Raw genomic sequence first — 22,463 nt, 5'->3', positions numbered from 1 at the left:
AATCCCTTGTAGATGTTCTCTAAAGGTTTAGTGAATATTTAATTAGCCTGCTCGATATTTTGTGCTCCTTTTAACCGACAACCCCATCACGCCGTTGTGATTGATTTCAGTATTCTAGTGAGCACGAGTGAAAACGTGTCACGCCCTGCTAGTGGTTACCTAAAGCTTCTTTGGATTTTAGTTTGTTAACTGAATTTTATAGTGAAACCTTACACCGTACTAAAGAAATGCACTTGTAGTTCATGTTGGCTTAAATGAAAATATTGAGGAATCATTGTTTTTTAATATTAAAACTAAATAATTCCCCCAGTACTGGTCAGATCTTGTCATTTTTCAAACCCAGCTTAGTCAGAGCTTTTGTCCATGTACAAATATATGGAATTTTATATATTCTATTTCATGTATTTCTCGCTTTATGTCTTTAATTTCAGTTCTAATGTAATTTTATTAAGCCCAGTTTTGGGGAATGTCACCATGGCTGTGTACAGGACTCAGAAACCAGCCATGTTTGTTTAAAAAAATAAATTATTAATAATTCATGAGCCGGCGAGCGAGTGCTGGGAGATGACAGAGCGGTGCTGAATGTAAACAGCACTGGCTGTACTGCGAACACTTGACGCCACACTCTTTGGTCAGACACACATCGAAGTGTCCAACGTGTCGTTTAACACCCTTAAAAAGTCACAGGTACAAAATATATATATTCTATACTATATTTGCGCCTCTGTGTGTGCGTGCGCGTGTGTGTTTGTGTTTGTTCGTGTGTTTACGCGTGACTCATAACCACAACATGTTTCCTGTCTTATTAATCACTTCCTCAGTCCCACAGAAGCTGCTTTAAGTCATCCACTAATATTAGTTGACATTAAAAGAGCCCCTTCTGTTTGGTTCATTATTAATGCGTCTTTAATTCCCTTTAACTGAACTGAACTCATGTAAAAGCTTTATATAACACTGTCTGTCACACTGACACATTCCCAGCTAGTCTGAGAACTTCACGTGTTTGATTGTGGCCGCGATCGTTTGATAAAGACGACAAAGGACAGAAGTGCTGATTTTTTCACAGGATAATAAAACGTATCATATTGCAGGGATAATTTTGCCATTGTTATTTAAAACAAGCAACTAAATGAGACATTTAGAGCATTGTTTCTGTTTGTTTCTTTAAAACGAATCTCTGTTCACTTCTGTTTTTCAGTCCGAGAATGAGAGTCTCGTTCATCGTTTTCTCAGGCCAAGCCAAAATCCTGCTGCCTCTGACTGGAGAAAGGTATCGAACTCTGAAGTGAACCCTCAGTGGCACACACATGTACAAAAGTACAGCTCATTGTTTTTATTTATTTTTTCATTTTGGTTTCATCACCACCTTGGCAGCAGCTTTGAGATGATGTTGTAAGAAGCTTTCAGAGTTTGTCACAGTCTCCAAACTCAGTCATCCTTTATTTAAGACGAGACTTTATTGATCCCACGGCGGGGACCATACATATATAAGGGGCATTATGCATGAAGTGGTAACCATATTTTCATGCATAATTGCTGTTTTTCTTAACTAAAATTGCAGAAGGGTTTTATATTTTAATATTGGAATTGAGCATTTTCACGTTTTCATCATGCTAAAAAGCTTAAATGTGAGGATCGATGATCTGCATGATAACTATTGATTTAGCATTTTAACCCAAAAGAAGAAAAATGTTTATTTACTTGATCTGAATTCCAATTCCTTAAATTAATATTAAATACTTTGACAAATAATAATAAAAGCATTTTTAAGTGTCTTTTATTTTTTGGTTTTTACCACTTTAGGGTATGAATAATTTGGCAAGTGGCATGTGGTCATCAAAACCACATCAAAATTTAGCACCATTTTAAAAAATGACATAAATACACGTTAGACAAAAGTGTGATGTGTGTTATTTCTAGAAAGTGAAACTTTGTTTTAATATCAGATTAAGAAAACAGGGGATGCACAGCTGACGTGAAAAGACACTGGCATCTGCACTGGAAACATTTTGGAACATGGCTGATGCTGAGTTTTTATTATGAAGAATAAAATAAGTGGTTTTTAAAGATGTTGGAAATGTCTTTGTTATCTTTGAACATTAAGCCAAACAGCAAAACTGATACGAAGAACAGGAACAGTAGCCACCAATGTTAAATGGTGGTGTAACTGTAATGATGATATTGTAGTCAACAAAGCTGATGTTGGCCTGAATAGAGAGTGTCATCATGTAGCTGCTGTAGAGACATTTTACAGATCAGTATCAGTACTGCCAGAGAACACGCTGAAATGTGATTGGGTGTCAACACGTGGCGCCAGCCGCTAAGCGTTTCTTTATATCGTCAACATTTTCAGACACAAGATTGAGGAAGGTCTGCGGCTTCTGAAAGATGTGACTCCAGCAGGTGAAACGTATATGCACAAGGGAATCGAACAGGTTAGTTTTCCCTCCTTTTACTAGGTAAAGTAATCGCAAAACACAAATCTGATAAAATGCTCGTCACTGATCTGATCTCGCAGGCCACCGAGCAGATACAGCAACAGTCGGTCAAGTCCTCCAGCATCATCCTGGCTCTGACGGACGGGAAGCTTGCGGTTTATGTTCATGAACTGACTGTAAAGCAGGTGATTTTCATTCTGACCACAGCTCTAAATGTAGCTCATCTCCCCCCTTCCCTTGCTTTCTTACCTCAGCGTAGTTTAAAATTAAACTCTCCATTTTCCTCATGCAAAAAATAAAAACCTTTTTTTCACTTATTCAGTTGCACAAGTATCTGTTCATCTGATTATTTGCACTCTGTTTCATGATGTTTTTCTTTTCTTTTTTTAAATTTCAACCTGTTGCACATCATCCTCGCATTTATTTGATCTGCAGGCTGACAAAGCGAGGAAATATGGCGCTCGTGTTTACTGTGTGGGTATCAAAGAGTTTGATGAGCAGCAGGTAAGAGGGCTTTAGTCTTAATCTAAACATAAGACGAGTCTGTCACTGAATGTGTGCTCAGTGATTACGATTTTGGTGTAAGACACATTGGCGTGTTGGAAGAGTGTCAGGAAAAGGTAAACAACATCAGTGCTTTTACCTGTGTGGAAAAACCAGGGGAAGTAGCAGGACACCTAAAAGTGTTCTCGCTGTCAAACTTTCACCTTCTAAAGGCTTGATGGTGGCCAGAAAAAATAATAATAATTTACATTAACGCAGAGAACAGAGTCTTCGGGAACTAAAGCTTGAATTCATGCCAGGAACACCGGATGTACAGTTGAGGGAACATGTGAAGTCTTTGGAATTTCCAGGATTTCTGCATCGATTACTCTTAAAATGTTGTTGATTCTTCGTCTGCTTTTATAGACAAACACCAGCTGAAAATACTTCTAACATGTAAATAGTTGTGCTTTTTCTACTTTTCTGAATGCTTCGGTGAGCAGCCATAGTCACTAGAAAAAGCAATGTAGTCATTCATGTAACTACTTACATGGACCCGGAGCCATATTTCTGGGATGTCTTCATCCTGTCAGCTTGATCCAATTGTAAATTCAGTGTTTACTCATCCATTTCAAGGCGTACGAGGACGCCACAAAGCTAAACCAAACCATGATGCTGCCTCCTTCATGCAGAGCGCACTTCCTTTAGTCCTCCACTGTACAGCTTTTTACAGGAAAGCCCAGCTTTAGTCTCATTTGTTGAAACTTGAGAGATACTGCAGTATTTATTTGCAAAGCTTCCTTTGGTCTGTGTCAGTTACTGCAGTTACTGCGGACACGACCCCTCGGTTCCTTTCCACTCGCTTCATTAGAAATTCCTCTGTAGGCTTTTCCAGCTTCTTGCTTTTGTGAAAGCTGCTGTAATCAAAGCTTAGTTTACACCACCCAGCTATTCTCAAGAAACGCAGAGCTCGACAGTAACCAGACTTTGTATGCCTGTGATTATTAGGAACACCTCAGTCCAAGCAGCTCGTGGAGAACTTGTAAGCATAAAGGCTCACTTTTTTTTCAGCCTGCAGCGTGTCATTGTGAATTAGATTAAAATAAATAAATTCATGAATAATCAGTGCAGAAATGCGTCTAATCCAAAGCTTTTTTCTTGCACCCGCACGTGTGACCAGTTCTCTCATCTTAAATCAGTCTTGCTTTCAGGTGTTGATCTTAACCCTATAATGCCCTTTGTATCATATTTGATACATGAGTTTCTGAGACCTGTATCTCATCAACACGATCAATACTTTCCATGATTTCAAAATGTTATGGACAAGACTTTTTTTTTGTCTAAAATTAACATTGGCAACAAAAAGTTGCCAAAAACACCCAATATATCAAATGTGATACAAAAAATATATAATAAAAATATATCATACGCAGCATGATATAGCAAAATAAAATGGTGGATTTTGTTATAATCTCAGTTCCAAAAAATCTGAATTTTCTGGCTGTTTTTTGTTGGGTCTTACAGGGTAATATTAGTTTTCATTCCCAGTGCTCAGTCATTATTTTCCCAAAATAAGCTGGAATACTGTACATGACTTTTCCAGGTCATGATATTTAAATATTTACTCTTTTTTTAGATTATATGATCAGTTATTACTTTTATACTTTTTATTTTTGGACAAGCTTCCTTTTGAAATGGAATAATAGAGTGCATAAAGGGCGTGCACACTAATATTTTTGGCTCATCGTGTGTTTATTTTTCACAACATTAAACAAGACGTGGAAATTTAAACCGCTCTGAACTTTAAAATAACATTAAATTGAGGTTAATGACTCTACAAATACTTGATACTAGCAATATGACCAAAAAATAAACTAATACACAGTAAATGAAAGTGTGATCATACAGTAATCGTTAAAGTGTGTTTATATTATTAAGCCAGAGAAGCAAATTCTAAAAGGTTGATTTAGCGTGTCGATGTTTAATGTGTAAACATGGCTTCAGCCGAGTTATTCTGTACAAATGTTGGAAAAAAGCCACAATTGTTTGATGTTTTTTACACACAGACAGTCCGGCAGGGTCGCGTAGCCATGAGAAGATTATATTAAGCAGTACAGAGTACACAGGAGTGTAACTATTAAGGCTTAGTGTGAGCATTTGTTGTAATTAGAAACTGTGGAGTAAAAGCACCATTTCTGTTGGCTGTGAAATCGCTTATTGGCTCCTCACAGCGTTCACACTATTTTTATTGTATTTATTATTTGTCTCCGCAGCAAATGATGAGTTTGTGCTCATATCATAAAGTGATGTCAAGAATTTCTTCCCTCTAATGTCACCGATGCTCAGTGCTGTCTGCACTTTTACTGTCACTCTTCCAACATGGTGGCCTGTCCCTTGTAACCATTGGTAACCATCCTGTGATGAGAACTTAAGTCAAAAACAATGGCAATATTGCTCCCAATTTGTGCTGCAATTTTTTTTTTTATAGTTGAGCAAAGTGTTTGCCACAGTCATGCCATCTGTTTGTCTCCTCCTGCCCATAATATGAAAGGAAAGACAGAGCTCAGTCATAAAGAGGAAAAGAGAAAAAGAAGAAAGCCGTGTTAAATCAGCACTGCTCCCTGTTTACTCCATTCTTTCGTGATTCCAACAGCTTGCTGAAATTGCGGACACCAAAGACCATGTGTTTCCTGTCAAAGATGGCTTCCACGCTCTCAAAAGCATTGTCAACTCTGTAAGTTTGCCTGACGTCTCTTTTTTTGTGTCTTTGTGAGGTAGCTTTGTCATTCGTGTGGTAGACTAACAAGCTGTGGGTTTCAGCTAAACCTCTCTTCTCCGTGTGCAGGCACAGCTCCGCTGCTAACATAGTGCACGCTGTTTGTCAATTCAGCAATTGAGTAAAGTTGTTTCCTTTGGCTTCGTGGACGTCTCTCACAAATTAGAGCAAAACCTCAGTGGACTTCCTGCTACACTGTTTGGAAAATGTCTGTGGAAATAACTGGTCGCTGTGTCCTCATTTTGCACACAAAGAGGGAAATGTCTTAGCCACTCTGTCGCAAATTACACGCTGGGATGGGAACAAGTAGTCACTGTCCATGTAGCATCCGCTTCACGCTGTGTTTTTTATTGTGTCACAAGGCGTGAGTGCAGCAGCAGGGCTTCAGTAGAGCTAATTCTTATTTTTTAGATGATTTTTTTCAAAATAAAAGCTGGTATAACCCACCAGTGCGACACAGAAATCAGCGAGTCGCCCTCAGAGAGTAAGAGTCCCTTAAACATTGTTTAAATGAAGTTTCTCGAGCAGCCTCCTCATCCTCTGCCAGCCAGTTAGTTATACTTTCCATGTGGTGCAGCTTTTAGCCTGAATGCTGTCAGCCAAGGTGGGGGTTTGTATGGCAACATTTTGACATGAGTGTGAGCCCAGAGTCCTGCAGAGCACTCTGACCCGAGCTGGACTTACATGAGCTGAAAAGGCCAGCAGTGTTTAGGAAAAGAGCAGAGCTAAATGCTGCTGTCAGACATGCAGCTGGAAGCGCACAAAGCTAAAGGGTGCGACTTGTTTCTGTGTGATGCAAAGAACCACAAGCTATGATTGATGGCTCTACTTTCAAAACGACTGTGATGTAGAGGAAACTGCTGCTTTCTACCTTTGTCTTATGAATCCAAAAATAAACGGGTGAGATGGAGATACTTCATGCCAGTTCTTTATAAATTTGTTAATTTTATAGATTATTTAAACACAGAAACATATAAAGCTTTTAATTTAAGCACTGCAGCTGCTGTTAGTAGAGTCTCGCTCGTGCATGTGGAGCCATGATTCATTAAAAGCAGCTGTAATTGTTGTTGAACTATTGTTGAGTGTGAGTAACCACAAAAATGAAAATGTTCTCACATGTAAGTCCAAGAATACTGTCAACTGTAAGAAGTACAGACATCCAGCTTGTAACAATTAAGATTAGAAGAAGATAAAAGACTTTGGGGTGAAGGGTGAATATGATTACTGATATTTTGAAGAAAATGCTTCAGTCTGTTTATTCTATCAGAAAGAGAGCTTTGTTCACGGGGGCACTCGTGCCATTAAAGGCACATGTGCGTGTTTTTGTGCTCTTGAGACGCTCGAACCGTTATCCAAAGCGCCTGAAAGCCTGTCCGAGAAAGTCCAGGACAACAACAAAAAAGCTCGTCCCCTCAGAAGAGGAGCTGAGTGCAGTGACGCTGCCAGCATCCAAATGAAACGAGGAGCATTCCTCTCTGATTAGTAATACTGGATTCCTGACTAGTTGGCCTTCTTGCTTCTCTGTTGGATTTTGAGGATTTGAGATCATCTGTGCAGCCTTTTGCTGCAGGATCCACCCCGCCTCTGTGACCAGCATGACAAAACTCGCAGGAAAAAGCTCAGCAAAGTTGGGTTTCTGCACCCTGGTTTATTTCTTGTGCACTGGCCCTTTGTTGTCTGAGCTGCAGGCCTTTTGGGAAAGCCCCAAATTCAGGTGCTATCAGTAACTTCCTTTCCTACTGGACTGTTAAACTCTGCACCATTAGTTGTTATCTTGCGGCACTTTACTGCAAAATAATGCATATGACAAAAAGTTCATTGCCATATGAACCTTTCCACTTAATTATTTCCACAAAGTGATTAGACCAGCCTCATCCTTGCAGAAACCCCCGCCAGTTACAACACTGGCTGAGATATTTGGATGACTTTGGGTATTTGGACGCCTGCCTCCTTTTCCCTCTGCAGCCCGTAAATAATGTTTGTCACTAGATCCCAGAGAAATGAATAGCTGCTGTTTGAGTTGAAGCAAACGGAGGCCTCTAATCTCAGCATTCAAAGCTTATATTTTAATATCTTCAAAACACCGAGGATCTAGTTTGTGGATCCTCTAACCCAAACAATTTACCAAAATTTCCTTAAAAGTGAAAAATTTCTGTGCGTGTGAGATGGAATTTCTTCGAGTGGAAAATTTCACTAGATGGAAAAACTGTGTAATTCCTGAGGTCCTCCCATTATTTTAAGCTTAGGGAGGCAAACAGTCAGTTGTTTTTTTTTTTTATTTCCCCTTTTTTTTTCTCTATCGCACTGCCAACGAAGTAATTAGACCGGGAAAATAGTGGCACAGAGGAACAGCAGCAGATCCTTTTCCCTCCCAGCTGTCATCTACAACCCTCTCCCCTTTTAACAATTCCATATCAAACCGTCATATTTAATAAGGCTGCTGTAAACACTTCGGTCTTCCACTTCTCAGATTGAAGTTTAACCCAACATCAAATGAAAGGTTCAAGTGTCCTATATTGCAGTTAATATGCTTCTTTTTTACTGACTGTGTACTGGGATTTGCATAGTTTGTCCTTTGTTGATTTATTGAATCATAGCCGATAGTGCGGCTCCATGACAGTGGGCTCACACAGGCTCTTTATATGGTAATGCAGGATCCCCGAGGTTTTTTAATCGAAGTGAGGAACAGTAATAGTCTTGCATAATTTTCCCATAAAAGCTGACACAGCTGCTGTTCTACCTCCTGTTCTCCTCACCGCTGATATTCAGCGCTCTCCTTTAGCCTCCAGGTCCAGATGAGGAGCAAGACATTTCTCAGGTGTTGCACTCTAATCTGTTTTCTAAACTTGACAGAGTCGATAACGGCCAGGAGTTGATATATTTATTCTCAGCCATCAAGCAGTAATGTTTGCATTTCATTTCCCCTTCCCCTCTTATCCTCAAGATATTAAAGCGATCGTGCACAGAGATCCTGAGTGTGGAGCCCTCCAGTGTCTGTGTGAATCGTAAGTAAATCCTGATCGAGTTTTTGGAATTTTCGGATTGATTTGGTTAAAATTCGTCCTCCGAGCTTGTTTGCTGTTTGTTTACATTCCACAGAGTCCTTTGATATTGTCCTGAGAGGGAACGGCTTTGCCCTCGGACGCAGCAATGAGGGCGTCGTCTGCAGCTTCATCATTGGCCAGCAAACCTTCAGTAAGTGGAGAAAATCCAGAGTAAAAGCTTTATGTACATACACCATGTAGTGAGGTGCTCAAAGTCTTTTAATGTCATAACTCACTGTGTTCCTTCGGGTGGACTTAATTGGACTGGTGTGTGCAGTAAACTGTCACTGATGGGCGTTAGTTGGCAAACTAATCTAACATGGTGAGCGTGCAGTATTCAACTCTGCACAGTTATTGATTAATAATTTGAAATGGCTCTTAAATATACACCACAGATTCCAATCATAGGACAGTAACTCCCCTTTAATGAACTGCTGAAGCCACGTTGTCAGATATAATCGTGATTACCCATGACCAGAATGATGTCCTGACGAGCTCGTTACATCCTGCACAACCGAGTAATCGTTGCAGCTAAGCTGTCAAATGATCATTGGCCCAGTCCTGTTATTCACACAACACATTCACATCTAAAACTTTTGCAAATATTTGCTCAGATTTGTATTTTTATAGTGTCGTAAGTTTAAATTTTGCTTGTGGTATTAAAAGTACTCTACCAGGGAAGTCGAAAATCATAAAGAGGAAGTCAGCATGCCCGCAAAGGAATTTTTTTATGAAGACAATATCATGTGGCTGTCTACCACATCCTGTCCATACAGTCTTCTTCTTTGCATGACCCATATTTCTTTGCTCCTTCCAATAAATATATTTCCCCATCTTCTGACTAAAAGGTTCAAAATTAAATTAAATTGTTGCTCACACGGCATTTTTTTCACGTCACGTCTTCTGAAATGTCTTCTTTATTTATATAAACAGTGTTGGTCAAACTACTTGAAAAAAGTAATTAGTAACTAATTACTGATTACTTCTCTAAAAAAAGTAATCCCATTACTTTATTGATTACTTATTTTCAAATTAATTAGTTAGTTACTTAGTTACTTTTTGAAAACATGATACACAACCTGAATATGTCATAAAGCAAAAGAACTTTCAGCCCAGTTCTATTTTTTCTGCATAATCCATCATAAAAAATGGAATCACATGAAAAAGTCTCTTTGTAAAAATTGTTTTATTAGTTTTAAGCTTTTAATTTTATGCACATTGCATCAAGCAAAAATTAAATTATACGCAACAGTCTTTGACTTGAAGAAATTCTTTAACATTTAAGCCTATTTTCTACATATCCCAGCATATAAAAGTAAAATATTTTATGTTTGCACTCTTTCAAATAGATGCAAGTGAAACACAGCAGAAAATAATAAGATCAAATATTCAGCAGCTCTGAGTCCTGTCGCTCTTAAATCTATTGTCACCTGTTTATCAGGAGTGGGGCAGGTGGAGGTTTGCCCGGTGCCACAGTGGTCATGTCAGTGGGAGGATTTGCGGGTTTCTCTGTGAATGTCACATTCCCGTGGCGGCGTGCTCGCTGCTCGCTCAGAAGTTTAGGGTTTTTTTCGCTGTAGAAAGAAGTTTTCTTCCCATGCAGAGTGAACAGCGGACGCTAATGTTTTTGTCACTTTTTACAGAATCAAACTCAAAGTAATGTGAGTACTTCCACTCTTTAAATGCGGCATGGTCATTCTCTCTCCCACACTCCATATTATCCATTGTTGATCTACACACGTCTGTTGCCACGAACGTCGCACACAAACAAAATCACCGTTTAGTAATGCAGTAACGTAGCGAGCTTAGATGGAAAAGTAACAGTAATCTAATTACTTTTTTGCAATAGTAATCCCTTATTATGCATTACTTGAAAAAAGTAATCAGATTACAGTAACGTGTTACTGTACTGGCGCCTCAATGGACTTTATATTGCAGAGTAAAAACCAATACGCGATGGGGAGAAACTCCAACAATAATATGAACTCTCACTAGCAAGCACTTGGCGACAGTGGGAAAGAAAAACTCCCTTTTAACAGGAAGAAACCTCCAGCAAAACTGGGCTCAGAGAGGGGCTTCCATCTGTTGTTAGAGGGGAAAGAGAAGAGAGCAGAGGCAGATGGGACAAAAGGCGCACACGGGCAAGAACAAAGCAACCATCAAACCTTAAAATGTGTACTGTGGACATTTTTCTTCCAAAAATTTGGAAAATAACCCAAAACTTGCAATAATAATTGCAGAATAACCCAAAATCTCAGCAATGCCCTAAAAGCAAACAGTAAGTGTTCCATCTGCACTGAGCTCAGCAAATTGTGTTTAACGTTTTTGTACGCTGCATCCTGAAATAGCTATCTTCACTCTGATTAAAGTTTTCCCCAGAGCCACACTCGCACTAACAGACCTCCACCCTCTTTCTCCACTGCTCTACTCTATGAATGGATCTCGTGTGTTCATTTATAGTGGAAAACTATGAGGATTTATTGTCTTTTAAGGACGTAACGTGAGCTACACAGACATGGAATACCGTATGAGTTGGAACATCTTCATCTCACTGAGATGTGAAATATTCAGAGGTCGGAAATGGCAAAACAAACCCGGCCCGGACATGTCTGTTATCTCACTCATCTGAGTGATCTGAATTCAACAGAAGGAAGGGGGGGATGTACAGTAGGTCACCGCGCTCCTTATTTTGTGCTTGCAGTCTGTTCTGATAAGAAATCCTTTTTTTAGGAAGCAAACGGGATTTGGCACCTCGAGCCAATCTTTTAAAGCTCTCATTTGGCCGTGGGATCTGTGGGATCGGTGACTGCCAATGACAACACTTCCATCCTTGACAAGTTATTTTTGATTTTCAACATTTCAACTTGACTAAAATACTTGGAACATATTTTTTCCCTTTAAAAAAGAAATTCATCTGATTTAGGAAGCGGCCATTAGCAGATGTCTTCCTGTTAGTCCTTTCTCAGTTTAGGCTGTCTCACATTCGCCCACTTGGGGCTATTTATTCCCTTACTGGCTTTTGCATGTGTTCAGTCCAGACCTTTTTAACAGTGGGGCACCTTATAATTATGGACAAGCATCATGGCAGCTATGGAACACAGCACATATGTGAAGCAGATGCTTCAGTCAAACCGGTTGGATCCCTCTGTAGAAAAGGAGGAACAAGTTTCAATCATCGGAGTGACCTCTGTGACTGGAGACGCTTCAGGTTTTTGTCAGGTTTTTGCTGATGAACGCTCTCAGATTATAATCCAATCATTTAGTTTATTTTGTGCTCAATTGAGTCCCAGTTCCAAAATCTCATAGGATAAAAAATCCTGAGCATAGAAGAAATGTTCATTAATACAAGTAAGTTAAAATGTGACAATATCCCTGACTTTTAGTCAAATGGGATAGATTTTTATGCAGGTCTGTACAACACAGAGGCTCACAGAGGCTTGTTGGTTGCCAGAGAACCCCAGAACTGGCAGGTTCACCATGAGCGGAGGTCATCCTGTAGGGCTCTGGCAGCGCTGCTTTTGTTCCTCCTCTCACAAAGCAGCAGATACCTGTCTTACTGTTGGGTTGATGCTGGCCCTCTGCAGCTCTCCTTATGTAACTACCGCTCTGCTGCACACTGTTGAGACTATACTGGGCGAGACCGCAAACCCAACCTGAACTGGACGCAGTCACCATCTCATGTTACCAGTAGACCAGAACTAGAGAACAATCGGTCAGGAAGGTAAGGAGAGAGCAATGGTCTGTGTCCACCAACAGCAAAAATAATTCTGTGTTGTCTTGTTTTTGGTCCTCCAGTGGACCTGTTGTGTTTTAAATCACACCAGAGCAGGTGACATGGATTCGTGATGGTTTATACTTTCTAACAGGACAGTTTTGTTTCTCTGAAGTTTAACTGGCTTTGTGTTACGCTGTAGTGATCGAGGGTTCCCTTCATGTTTCGGCTGTGTTGACAGCACAAGCACAGATACATAAACAGATACTGTGTTACAATCTGTAATCCACACTTACCTCATTAAACAATCTGCAAAGTTAATAACAAAACTTTTTTTTATTTCTTCCAGCTGAGAAGCCGAGCACGGTGCGTAATGATTACCTGATGTGTCCCGCCCCGAAGCTCTATGAAGTCGGACAGTAAGTAGCACGTTGTTTTATTGTTGGAGGAATTCCATTATTGTTGTATATGGAGAAGCCGTCACAAACAGTGGAGTCTATGCTAACAGTGATGTTAAGCATCATATTATTGTAAATATTTTGTAACTGTTCTATTTAAATCTTTTTGTTTGAGTCATGAAGAAGAAAGATCAGTTTGACTGAGAGTAATTATTTTATTGTAATTGTGAATTGAAACTCAGATACCATCACCTAACATGACATATTTGTCAGTCATGTGTGCAGTCCTGTCCACAGCTGTGGCTCTAATGTTTTTATTACACACTTTCTTTATCGAAACAGCGTTTTAACGTTTGGATCACTCAGTGTCAGTTTGCTTGAGAAAGGTTGAAGGGTGTTTCTTACATCTCTTCCTTACTTTTTACATTTTAAGTAGTTGCCTAGGTAACATGATGACATCACAATGTCCACAGACGGACCTAAGATGTACTTGTGTGCTAAGTTTGGTTGCTCAACACCTGATCGGGCAGAAGTTCATGTGTATATCATGTAGAGCTCCAGCACAACAGACCTCCAGCTATGATGCAAAGGCGAGGTCAGCTAGACGTTATGCTTCTGTGCTCACCTTTAATTTAATTAAGACATTTAAAATTATTCAAGGTAAATATATATATTTCAGTATATTCTTTTTTGCCATAACACTTGGTGAGCATGAACATGAGGGAACTTTCTTGGCTGTAAATATTCACTGTGTTGGAAATGCAGCAGTGTCTTCGGGAAGCATGTTCTCAGAAACATATGACATGATATATGTAGCTCATTTGTGTTTCTATAGATGCATTTATGTTTTCATCTTGGCACGATGACAGAAAGAGACGTGTGAAGTCTTGATGACAGGATCGCACTGGCGTCTACAAATAGGGACAATCTAAATAGATTCAATATGCTGTCCTATAAATTGTTACGGCAAAGGAAAGAAAGGAATGTTGTGTAGGGTAAATGCCAGATCTCAGTGTTTGTTTTTCAGCTTTATATTGAATTTGGGAAGCTTAACTCAGTCGGTGAATCATGTGTGTCTTCTTGTGTTAAGGCTCAGATGCATATAAAGTCACGTCCTTTTGTAGTAGTTACTTCCCCTTTCTTACATTACCCACATCAAGAATCTTCCCCCCCCAAAAAAGCAAACTTCCCGTTTCTGGAGAATTTAAGCTTCTTCTGTGCGGCTCAGGTCTCTGCGTTTGTTTGTTTTCTTATTATTTTTATTTAAATCTATCGGACAGCGCTGAAGTTTTACTGAAACATTGGTTTCTCTCGTGCACATTTTCTTCTTTTTTTTCAGTTTTTCAAAAGTCTTTTGTGCAAATAAACAGCTCCTAACTCTGTAAATTAGCTGTATGTTAAAACGTTAGCGTAAAGACGCAGTAAACAGTGTAGAAGAGACAAACACCCCATACATGCAAGCCGCAAACACTCGAGTGAAAACAGTGCAAATACGCGTTTATTCCAGCCTGCGCTGCTATTGTTTGATTTTAACGGCATCTCTTATAATCCCAAACCATAGCAGATGATCGCTAAGGCATTATAGATGGAACAGCAGATTTTAATGTCCTTGCTGACTGCAATCCAATCAAAAATGTATGATTATGAGTGCCGCTGGCTCCTGAAGGTCTTTCAGCTCTAAATGAGATTGTGTATAATACAGTATGAGGGCGGCGATGCCGTAACTACACCGATTCAACTTGAACCTCACCTCAGTTAATCCGCTCATGTCAAAAATCTAAAGTCTTCATGAAAACATGATATTTTCAGACATTCTTTATCATCAACAGAGTCATTTTTTATACCCAAGAGAAACAGTGGCTTAAACTACAGAGAAGAGATGGAAAAATACACATACAGACACATACATCAATGCATTAATAAGACAGGTCTGCAAAATAAAATATTTTCAGCTGCATGGGATATTTTTGGTCAGTTTTATGTTTTTTGGGGTGCTGAATCCAAAAATGATCTCCATTTCCATCCATTATGTACAGTTGTTTTTTTTTCCTTCAAAATACAAGGAGTTTACATTAAAAAAAAGCAAAACAGCGATGAAAAAAAATTCTGTTTTTATTACAGTTAGCTATGCATAATTTTTCTAAGATTCCTTACCTTTCGCTATGAACAAAATAAACCTGTCGGGACCTGCTGATCTTGAGTCTCAGTATTAAATTAATGTAAGAAATCATTATTGGATGTGGTTTTTTGACTCAAGTATAGATACCAGATTTCAGTTTAAGGGAAACTATGCGCTTAATTACACTACGAACATGAGTTTTGCAAGGAAACCTATCGAGATTCAATTCAATACAGTTATATTTATATAGCACCAAACCACAACAACACTCGCCTCAATGCGCTTTATATTGTAAGGTAGACCCTACAAGATGAAAATTTTTAAAATTTGGTTTCAGTGAGTAAAAATCTATAAGACAGTCAAAAAATCCTATGCAGTTTTTTGGTTGCAGACCTGTACAGTACACACACATGCATAAAAAAACCCCTCAGTGTTTTTTGTACTGCTTATAGATGGAATTAGTTATTTTTCTGTTTTATTTTCAATGTATAAAGACTGAAAAGGTCTTTTCATGTTTTTATAAGGGAGAAAAAGATCATTTACATCACTATATAACTATTAGTTGTTTTGATTGTGGATAAATCTATCAAGTCGTGATAGATGGATTTAATAGATTTTTCCTTGTTTTCTCAGTTGAATGCTACAAAAAATGCCAGATCCCAGATCATATGGTTAGGTACCTTTAATCTCTTCAACCAGGAAGAATTCAGTGATGTTAATATAAAAAAAACATAAATTCTTATATTTTGGAAATTTGAAAGATCATTTTGGCCATTCTGCATAAAATAAAATGATATTAGATCATAATTATAGCTGGTGATTTATTGTCTGATTATTTTAGCACTGAAAATAACTGAATAGAAGGAGCCTGAAGTTGAAAAGGTTTCTTAAGATTTCTGGAAAGGTCATGTGATACTTCTGTAATTTTTTACTGCACAGATAAAGTTGTGAAGCCATGCATATATTTTATATTTTTATAGAGTTTTGAGAAGCATTGAGGATTTCTCAGCATTTCAAAGCGTCTGCTGGACTTTGTCCAGGTTCTTTCTCCTGAGTCGAGGTCAGGACAGCCAAACACAATGTTTTGGTTCAGCCTGTAAAAAGATGAAGCGGACTCCCTACTTCACAGGTCTCCAGCACCTGATAGGACCTGAGCTGACACTGATGTTACGTACCCGCCATTTGCAAAAGGTCTGCTTAATTAACTCTTGGCTGCCGATGATGACCCATTAAGTAGTTAGCTGGTACGGGTGGTGAGTAAACACATCTGCTGGAGGGGCTTTAAAAGGATGTGCGACAGATGCAGCCGTTCCCTTTTCCGTGCTCTCCATTTAAATAATTCACCATGCAGTGACAATCCCTGCACCCCGGACCACCTGCGTGGAACTCCAGAGCCCAGAAACTTCCGTCTCCTTCCATCTGTCTGCTTCTGCTCCATCACCACTGTCGCCGCAAAGGATGCTCCTTTAACAAGGCTCTACTCAGCCGGAGAAGAATTGTCATTTCATCGCGCAATCCTTTTCCCCCTTTTCAGCCATGTTTTGTTACACGTGGGGCCTTGTCCTCGGCGAGCACTGCTTGAATTTTTGTTTTTGCCATACAGATATGAGTTGCTGGGGAACATATTTCAGATACAGCAGTCGACTGAGCTGAGGTGCTCAGCTGCGGCTTCCTGTCCCGCTGGGGTCCCGGGGCACACGGCACCACATCTAGCTTGGGCGTCCAGGAATCAGAGCGTCCTCGGTCATCGAGCTGTGCGGGAGCACTCACGGCGGAGGCATCATCTGTGCTGACAGCTGTGGCATCAGGCTTGAAACTCTGGCATCTGCTGACACTCTATGCTCCCTCCTCCCACCCTCCATGCGCATCCCCATTAGGAGACCCCGCACACCCCGCTGGGGCTCCTCACGAAGTGTTCTCACAGTAATGGTGGAAAGAAAAAAAATACCTGAAGAGGGAGGGGACAGCTGCTTTACACAGCAGGTGCAGTAGCTAACGCCGATATGCTGCTGCAAAGAACACCGTCACCCCGTGTGCTCCCCGGGGGGTATCAAGATGTTTTGATTGAAATGTCCTATTGTCTGAGTTTCCCTTCATGTTGCGGCACAGGCCTGCTTCGTGTCCGTTGATTGCAACATGATGGATCTGGAACCGACCCACCGTGCCTGGGCCAACCTCATCGAGCAGCCCAGGGCACTTTATACTTAACAGCGCCAATGCTTAATCAATTCAATTCAATTCAATAAAACTTTATTGATCCTGAAGGTTGACCCCGAAGGAAATTGGGTACTCACTCACTAATCACTCTGTTCAAATTCACTCAACTCTGGGAGATCAAACCTGTTGTAGGTGCAGGTCACTTAGTGCGAGTGCACATATGTCACCCTTCTCTGCTTTACGTCTCCATTAGTCAGGTTTGTCCAGGAGTTTGGTGTTTCTTTTAACTTTTCTTTCTTGGTGTTTCTGATTAGCTGTAAAATTGGTAGAAGATTTTAAATTCCATTAATGTAATACAGATATCTCTAAAAGCCTTTTTGACTGTCTCAGTAAATCTGTCCAACCTTTGATCTTCAATGATGGTTAAACAGATCCCTGTCCTACATGACTGTAAGGACTTTGGGGATCTTTTTGCCACATTTTCTAGACTAGAATAGCGGCGAACCCTGTTTCCTGTCTCTTAATAAGATCCATCCATGAGAGGGAATGTAGGTAGAGTTGAAAGTACCAATCAGAAGTGCTCTCAGTTGGTAATATCTCAAAATTGGATTATTGGTTATAAGAAGCCGGTCAATATTCAAATTTTGTACAGGGAGCCAATTTTTTGAGTAATAGTGGTTGTCTCGTCTGGACCACATTGTCTCATCTGCTGTCCAGGCTTCGTGAGGTGATCCCTCCCTTCAACTGAGCTTCCTCCCGTCCTTCAGAACTTCTGCCACACAAACACATACAGACTGATGATTCCTGGATGCCGGGTGACAGGCCCCACATATGCTCTGCTGTAAATTATTCACCCTCCTCAATTTTCACATCTTTAAGGGAAGTTTGAAAGCCATTAGCGTCAGCATTGTCAGCCGCTCCAGCTGCATCGCATCACCAAAGCTTAGCGTCACAGAAGGCCTACCTTCTGATGAATTATAGCGAGCCTGGGGACAAACTTTTTCCAATGCGGAGCCAGAGGTCTGCGGTGGGAAGGAGCCTTCGGTCGTTCAACCGGTGTCCCTGGGAAGCCGTGTCTGTTTTTGAGCGATCCCTCGGCCCTGTGACAGTCTGCCCTTTCAGCTCCCATTTATTCAAACATAACCAACAACCCACCAGCAGCTGCAGCTCTCTCCTCAGTGTCACTCATTGGCTTTTACTGTGGAAAAGTTAAATGACAGCCTGCTCTGTTTTCAATTATTCAGTTACTGCGTTGGCTCTTTGAATTCTTTTAAACCTTTTAACCCCCCCTCTCCATAATCAAATTGCTAGTATTGCATTTAAACATTTTTAACAACTGACTAACGAAAAAGCCATAGATTCATATTCCGCGAGCAGCAGAGTGACTAATCATTAGAGCAACACTTTAATAGATTTGGCCATGCAATTACTATATTCTTTTGGTCGTCTTCATGGAAATAAAAGTGTGTAAAAGAGAACAGGATCTATGACTTATGCCTTTGTGTCAGAGCAGATTCTGCCTACTCAACAGTAACTTGGTAAATTAGCAGTCAGTGTCTCAGAGAGGGAGGAGAAAAAAGGCCTCGCTCACTATGGTTGGGTTGTGGTGCGTTAAAGATGTCCGGCGTTGTCGACCGAGGGAGAAGTGGGTTCGTCAGTGTAACTCGCTTGGGAGCTTTCCCCCCTGCACACTGCGGGGTCCACGCCTCCAGCTTGATTAACAACCTGCCCACCATTATCACGGATTGATGGTGTCAGCTAAATTAGCCTCTCCCCTCACCCATTCAGCGCGAGCGCTTAGTTAACATGCAGGGACCTAGAACATCTTCGCCGAGCTACAGAGGCGTGCAGCGTTTCCAGTGATGTTTTCTGATGGAAGCAAACTGGTTCTTATTCAAAATATCAAGTTTTCTACTCTTAAAGTTACCATTCATTAATTTTCAGTCTAAAAAAGGCCTTTTTCTTTGTGTAGGTTTAAAGACTGGTAGTAGATTACTAACAGTTTAAAGGAACCTGAAACAGGTCAAGTAAAGCCTTCCCAGCAGTACCAGACCGTTTCTTAGTTTCCTGTTAGTGATTTCTGGCAGAAAGGCTTGAAGGAAAACTTCTCCCACATGCTTTTTCCTTGAATTGCAAAGTTAATCCATCAGAGTGACATAATCGGTCAGTTCCAGTGAAAATATTGGAAAAACACCATAACTAAGAGTTATTGAGCAGCTTGAATTATATAAAAGTGATGTGCGTTATATGCTATGGCCCTCACAGTGACCCGATCTCATCCCAGTTGGGTACATTTGTTTATCAATCTTGGCAGGCCTGGCTTTTTTTTTCAAAGATTTATTTATTGCTTTTCCAAAAGTATTTTAAACAACAAAAACAGAGAAAAATAAAATAAAGGAGGACATTAATACAAATTGAGTATGTAATAATAATGTATGCTCATTGTATATGAACAGTGTGCAAAAACACACAGATATAGATATATACACTCACCCATGTAGATACACTCAGATATTGTTACAAAACAAAAAACAAACAAACAAAAAAACCCCCAAAAAACAAGGGAACAGACAGTGCTCAAAGAACAGGTATAACACAGTGAGACAAAAGGTTTAAGTGTGCTGCTCCAGGGCTTCGGGCTGGAGTTTAGTCCAAGGGTTTCAAGTTGGTTAGAGAGGCATCCGACACAACGGTTGCAGCGATGAGCTGTGTCCTCTAACGTTTCATGCCTGGCTTTTTTTCTTTTTTCTTTAATGTTGTCTTTTTTAATGTTGTCTGGTAGTGCAGCAGTGTTACTGTAGCATTCTGCAAATTTCGATGTCACCTAAAACAGCGGTCCCCAACCTTTTTTTGCACCACGGACTGACAATATTTTCACGGACCGGCCTTTAAGGTGTCGCGGATAAATACAACAAAATAAAAAAGTACCGGTACCAAAAAAAAGAAGATTTATTCATAACACATGGGAAAAGACCCCGGGAAACCGAGTTAATGATAAAAACGATTAAAAAAAATAACGATAAAAACTCTGAAAATCATAAATTTCACACCCGACCCTCAACTCTGGCAGCCCGGTACCAAACGACTCGGCTCGGGACCTAAAACTAAACAAACATTACATTTAATTATTATTTTGTTCATCCTGCTACATTGTAATCCTTCACTGACTGTCGCTATAAAAGAGTCAGTGTATCTGCAGCACACATAACAGAATAGAATAAATGAATAGAATATTTTGCCCTCTGCAGAATTGCCTAAAATGCAGCAGCTGCTTAAATATGAAAGACCTGCATGTCCAATAAAGATTTTAATTTTTTTTAAATATAGCTTTATTAAGTAATAGATAATCTGAAAACAGAAGTTGATCATCAACAAGTTGGATGAGGTGTCAGAGCGGATCCTGCTTAAAGGTCGCTGCATTGTATTTTAAATATTTAGCGCAGTAAATAAGGTGAGGTGCAAAAAAGTCAGTTTCGAATATTTAGACGGCGTAGTAAAGGACACATGGTCTGGTCGCTCATCTGTTCAGAACCACAGGAGAATTGGTGGCCCAAGGCACTGCCTGAGGCAAAATCCACAGCAAAGAGAGCACTCTTGTTATTATTCCACTGCACCATTTTTAATGCAGGCCTCCCCTGTACACTACCGTGCACTCACAGCTGGCCCCTCGCACACAATACCGCTCTGCGTACTTCTTTCTCTTGCCTCTTTTCTTTTTTGTGTCGGAGGGAATATTTCAGGCGTTTCATTCGTTCCATATCCTGAATTCTCATTAAACCTGCGGTAATTGGATTGGGCATAATAGACATATGGAAATTGCGGTGCCGTTCATCATTAGGGTTTTAATTGCGCCCATTTTGGCTTTGCATTTTTCTCTCTAAATAAGTCTTCGGAGTTCAGGAGCCTTGTTACTGCCAGTCAAGTTACTTCACCCACACACGATGATTATGTGATAATGACAGGATTTCCTCCCACCGAGTTCCACCATTTATTTAATTCTGATTGTTGTCTTTATTGAGCATTGTGCTAACGCGACTGCAGGACTTATTACCGTTGGTGAGAACAGGATTTGCGAGAGCAACAATGGAGTTTAGCTCTTCTATTTTTAAAGTCTTGATCCAGAGCAAAGTATTTTCAGGGAGAACAAAATTGTTTTCAATAACACTCAATACATATGGTTAGATAGATTAAACACACACACACGTAGCACGGCAGAAGAGAGACAGGTAAATATAATAATGTTGCTTGGCAACAACTCGTTACTCATTACTTAAAGAGCAATTAAAGCTTCCCAAACAGTGCTGGTACCTCTAAGACGGCGGTGTCAAACATGAGGCTCGGGGGCAAGATTTGATGATCCCGTTTGGCCCACCGGATGGCTTCGCAGTGAAGTCATTAATTACACATGTTTTTGTTAAAAACAAACCACTGTTCCCAATGTGGTGATGCATGACCAACATAACTACGCATCAGTGAAAATGTGTGCAAATCTGAGCAGACTCTTTGATTCATATTAAATACAAAAGCTTTACATGTGATGATTTTGTGTCTTTTCACATCCTTCAGTTATATTGTAACGACTCCAGCTTTACTGAATGTACAAAAACTGAGATACATTCTGTGTTTTTCTGAAGACATCTCAGGCTGTTTGTACAGGGATGGCTCATTAAATTTGAAAATTAAATAGAAAAAGCTTCTAGAATTATTTTTGGCATTTAGGCTTTATTAGAGAGGGAAGAGCAGAGAGAGGACGGGAAACCAGGGAAAGAGTGGGGGGATGTGCTCCTGAAGTAGCCTTCAGCAAGCAGGTCGGCAGCTCAGAACAGACTTCTTTATATTTATTAAAAAAATAGGAAATTTGGAGGCGTGTGTGTTTTTCATATAGGCTGTGATGCTGTAGTTTTACTGCTTCCTCAAAGTGTGACCAACTGGAGTAAAATGAGTTTGACATCATTGCTTTATGATGTTAAAGGCCAGCTTATGTGAGGGGGGTGGGGGGTTCTCTGAAACATGTGTCCTAGTATATTTAAGGGTACTTTGCAGTACTCCAAAGGGGACTGAAAAATAAAAAGTCATGTATAGTTAGTAAATGAATTATCTTATAATAAAAATTACAATATTCAAAATTTCATTTTATTATTAAATCTGGATTTTTATGATTTTTTTTTTTTATTGATTTTTTTTCTGCACTGGTTGGGGGTCACTTGGCTGGCAAAAATCATTTCACAGAGAGTACAGTATTTTAGGAAAACTGCTGATGTGACATTTTGTGACATTCCTGTAAGACAGGACTGAGGGCACGTATAGATGTTGCAAAAAAACACGAGCAGAAACGG

General features: G+C 39.9%; 1 protein-coding gene across 1 annotated transcript in view; it reads left to right on the top strand.

Moving 5' to 3' along the window:
• Positions 1 to 22,463, top strand: part of antxr2a (ANTXR cell adhesion molecule 2a) — an 82,958-nt gene that overhangs the window by 8,525 nt on the left and 51,970 nt on the right. Inside the window, exons 4-11 of the mRNA XM_005451508.4 lie at positions 1,199 to 1,270; positions 2,354 to 2,435; positions 2,519 to 2,623; positions 2,874 to 2,942; positions 5,575 to 5,655; positions 8,642 to 8,702; positions 8,797 to 8,892; positions 12,803 to 12,872. Of these exons, the coding sequence (XP_005451565.1) occupies positions 1,199 to 1,270; positions 2,354 to 2,435; positions 2,519 to 2,623; positions 2,874 to 2,942; positions 5,575 to 5,655; positions 8,642 to 8,702; positions 8,797 to 8,892; positions 12,803 to 12,872 (636 nt within the window). The remainder of the gene's footprint in view (positions 1 to 1,198; positions 1,271 to 2,353; positions 2,436 to 2,518; positions 2,624 to 2,873; positions 2,943 to 5,574; positions 5,656 to 8,641; positions 8,703 to 8,796; positions 8,893 to 12,802; positions 12,873 to 22,463) is intronic.

Source organism: Oreochromis niloticus, linkage group LG12 (genome assembly GCF_001858045.2).
Source record: "Oreochromis niloticus isolate F11D_XX linkage group LG12, O_niloticus_UMD_NMBU, whole genome shotgun sequence".
NCBI classification, from domain to species: domain Eukaryota; kingdom Metazoa; phylum Chordata; class Actinopteri; order Cichliformes; family Cichlidae; genus Oreochromis; species Oreochromis niloticus.
The sequence above is the reverse complement of the archived record's forward strand: the minus strand, read 5'-3'. Positions and strand labels throughout refer to the sequence as shown.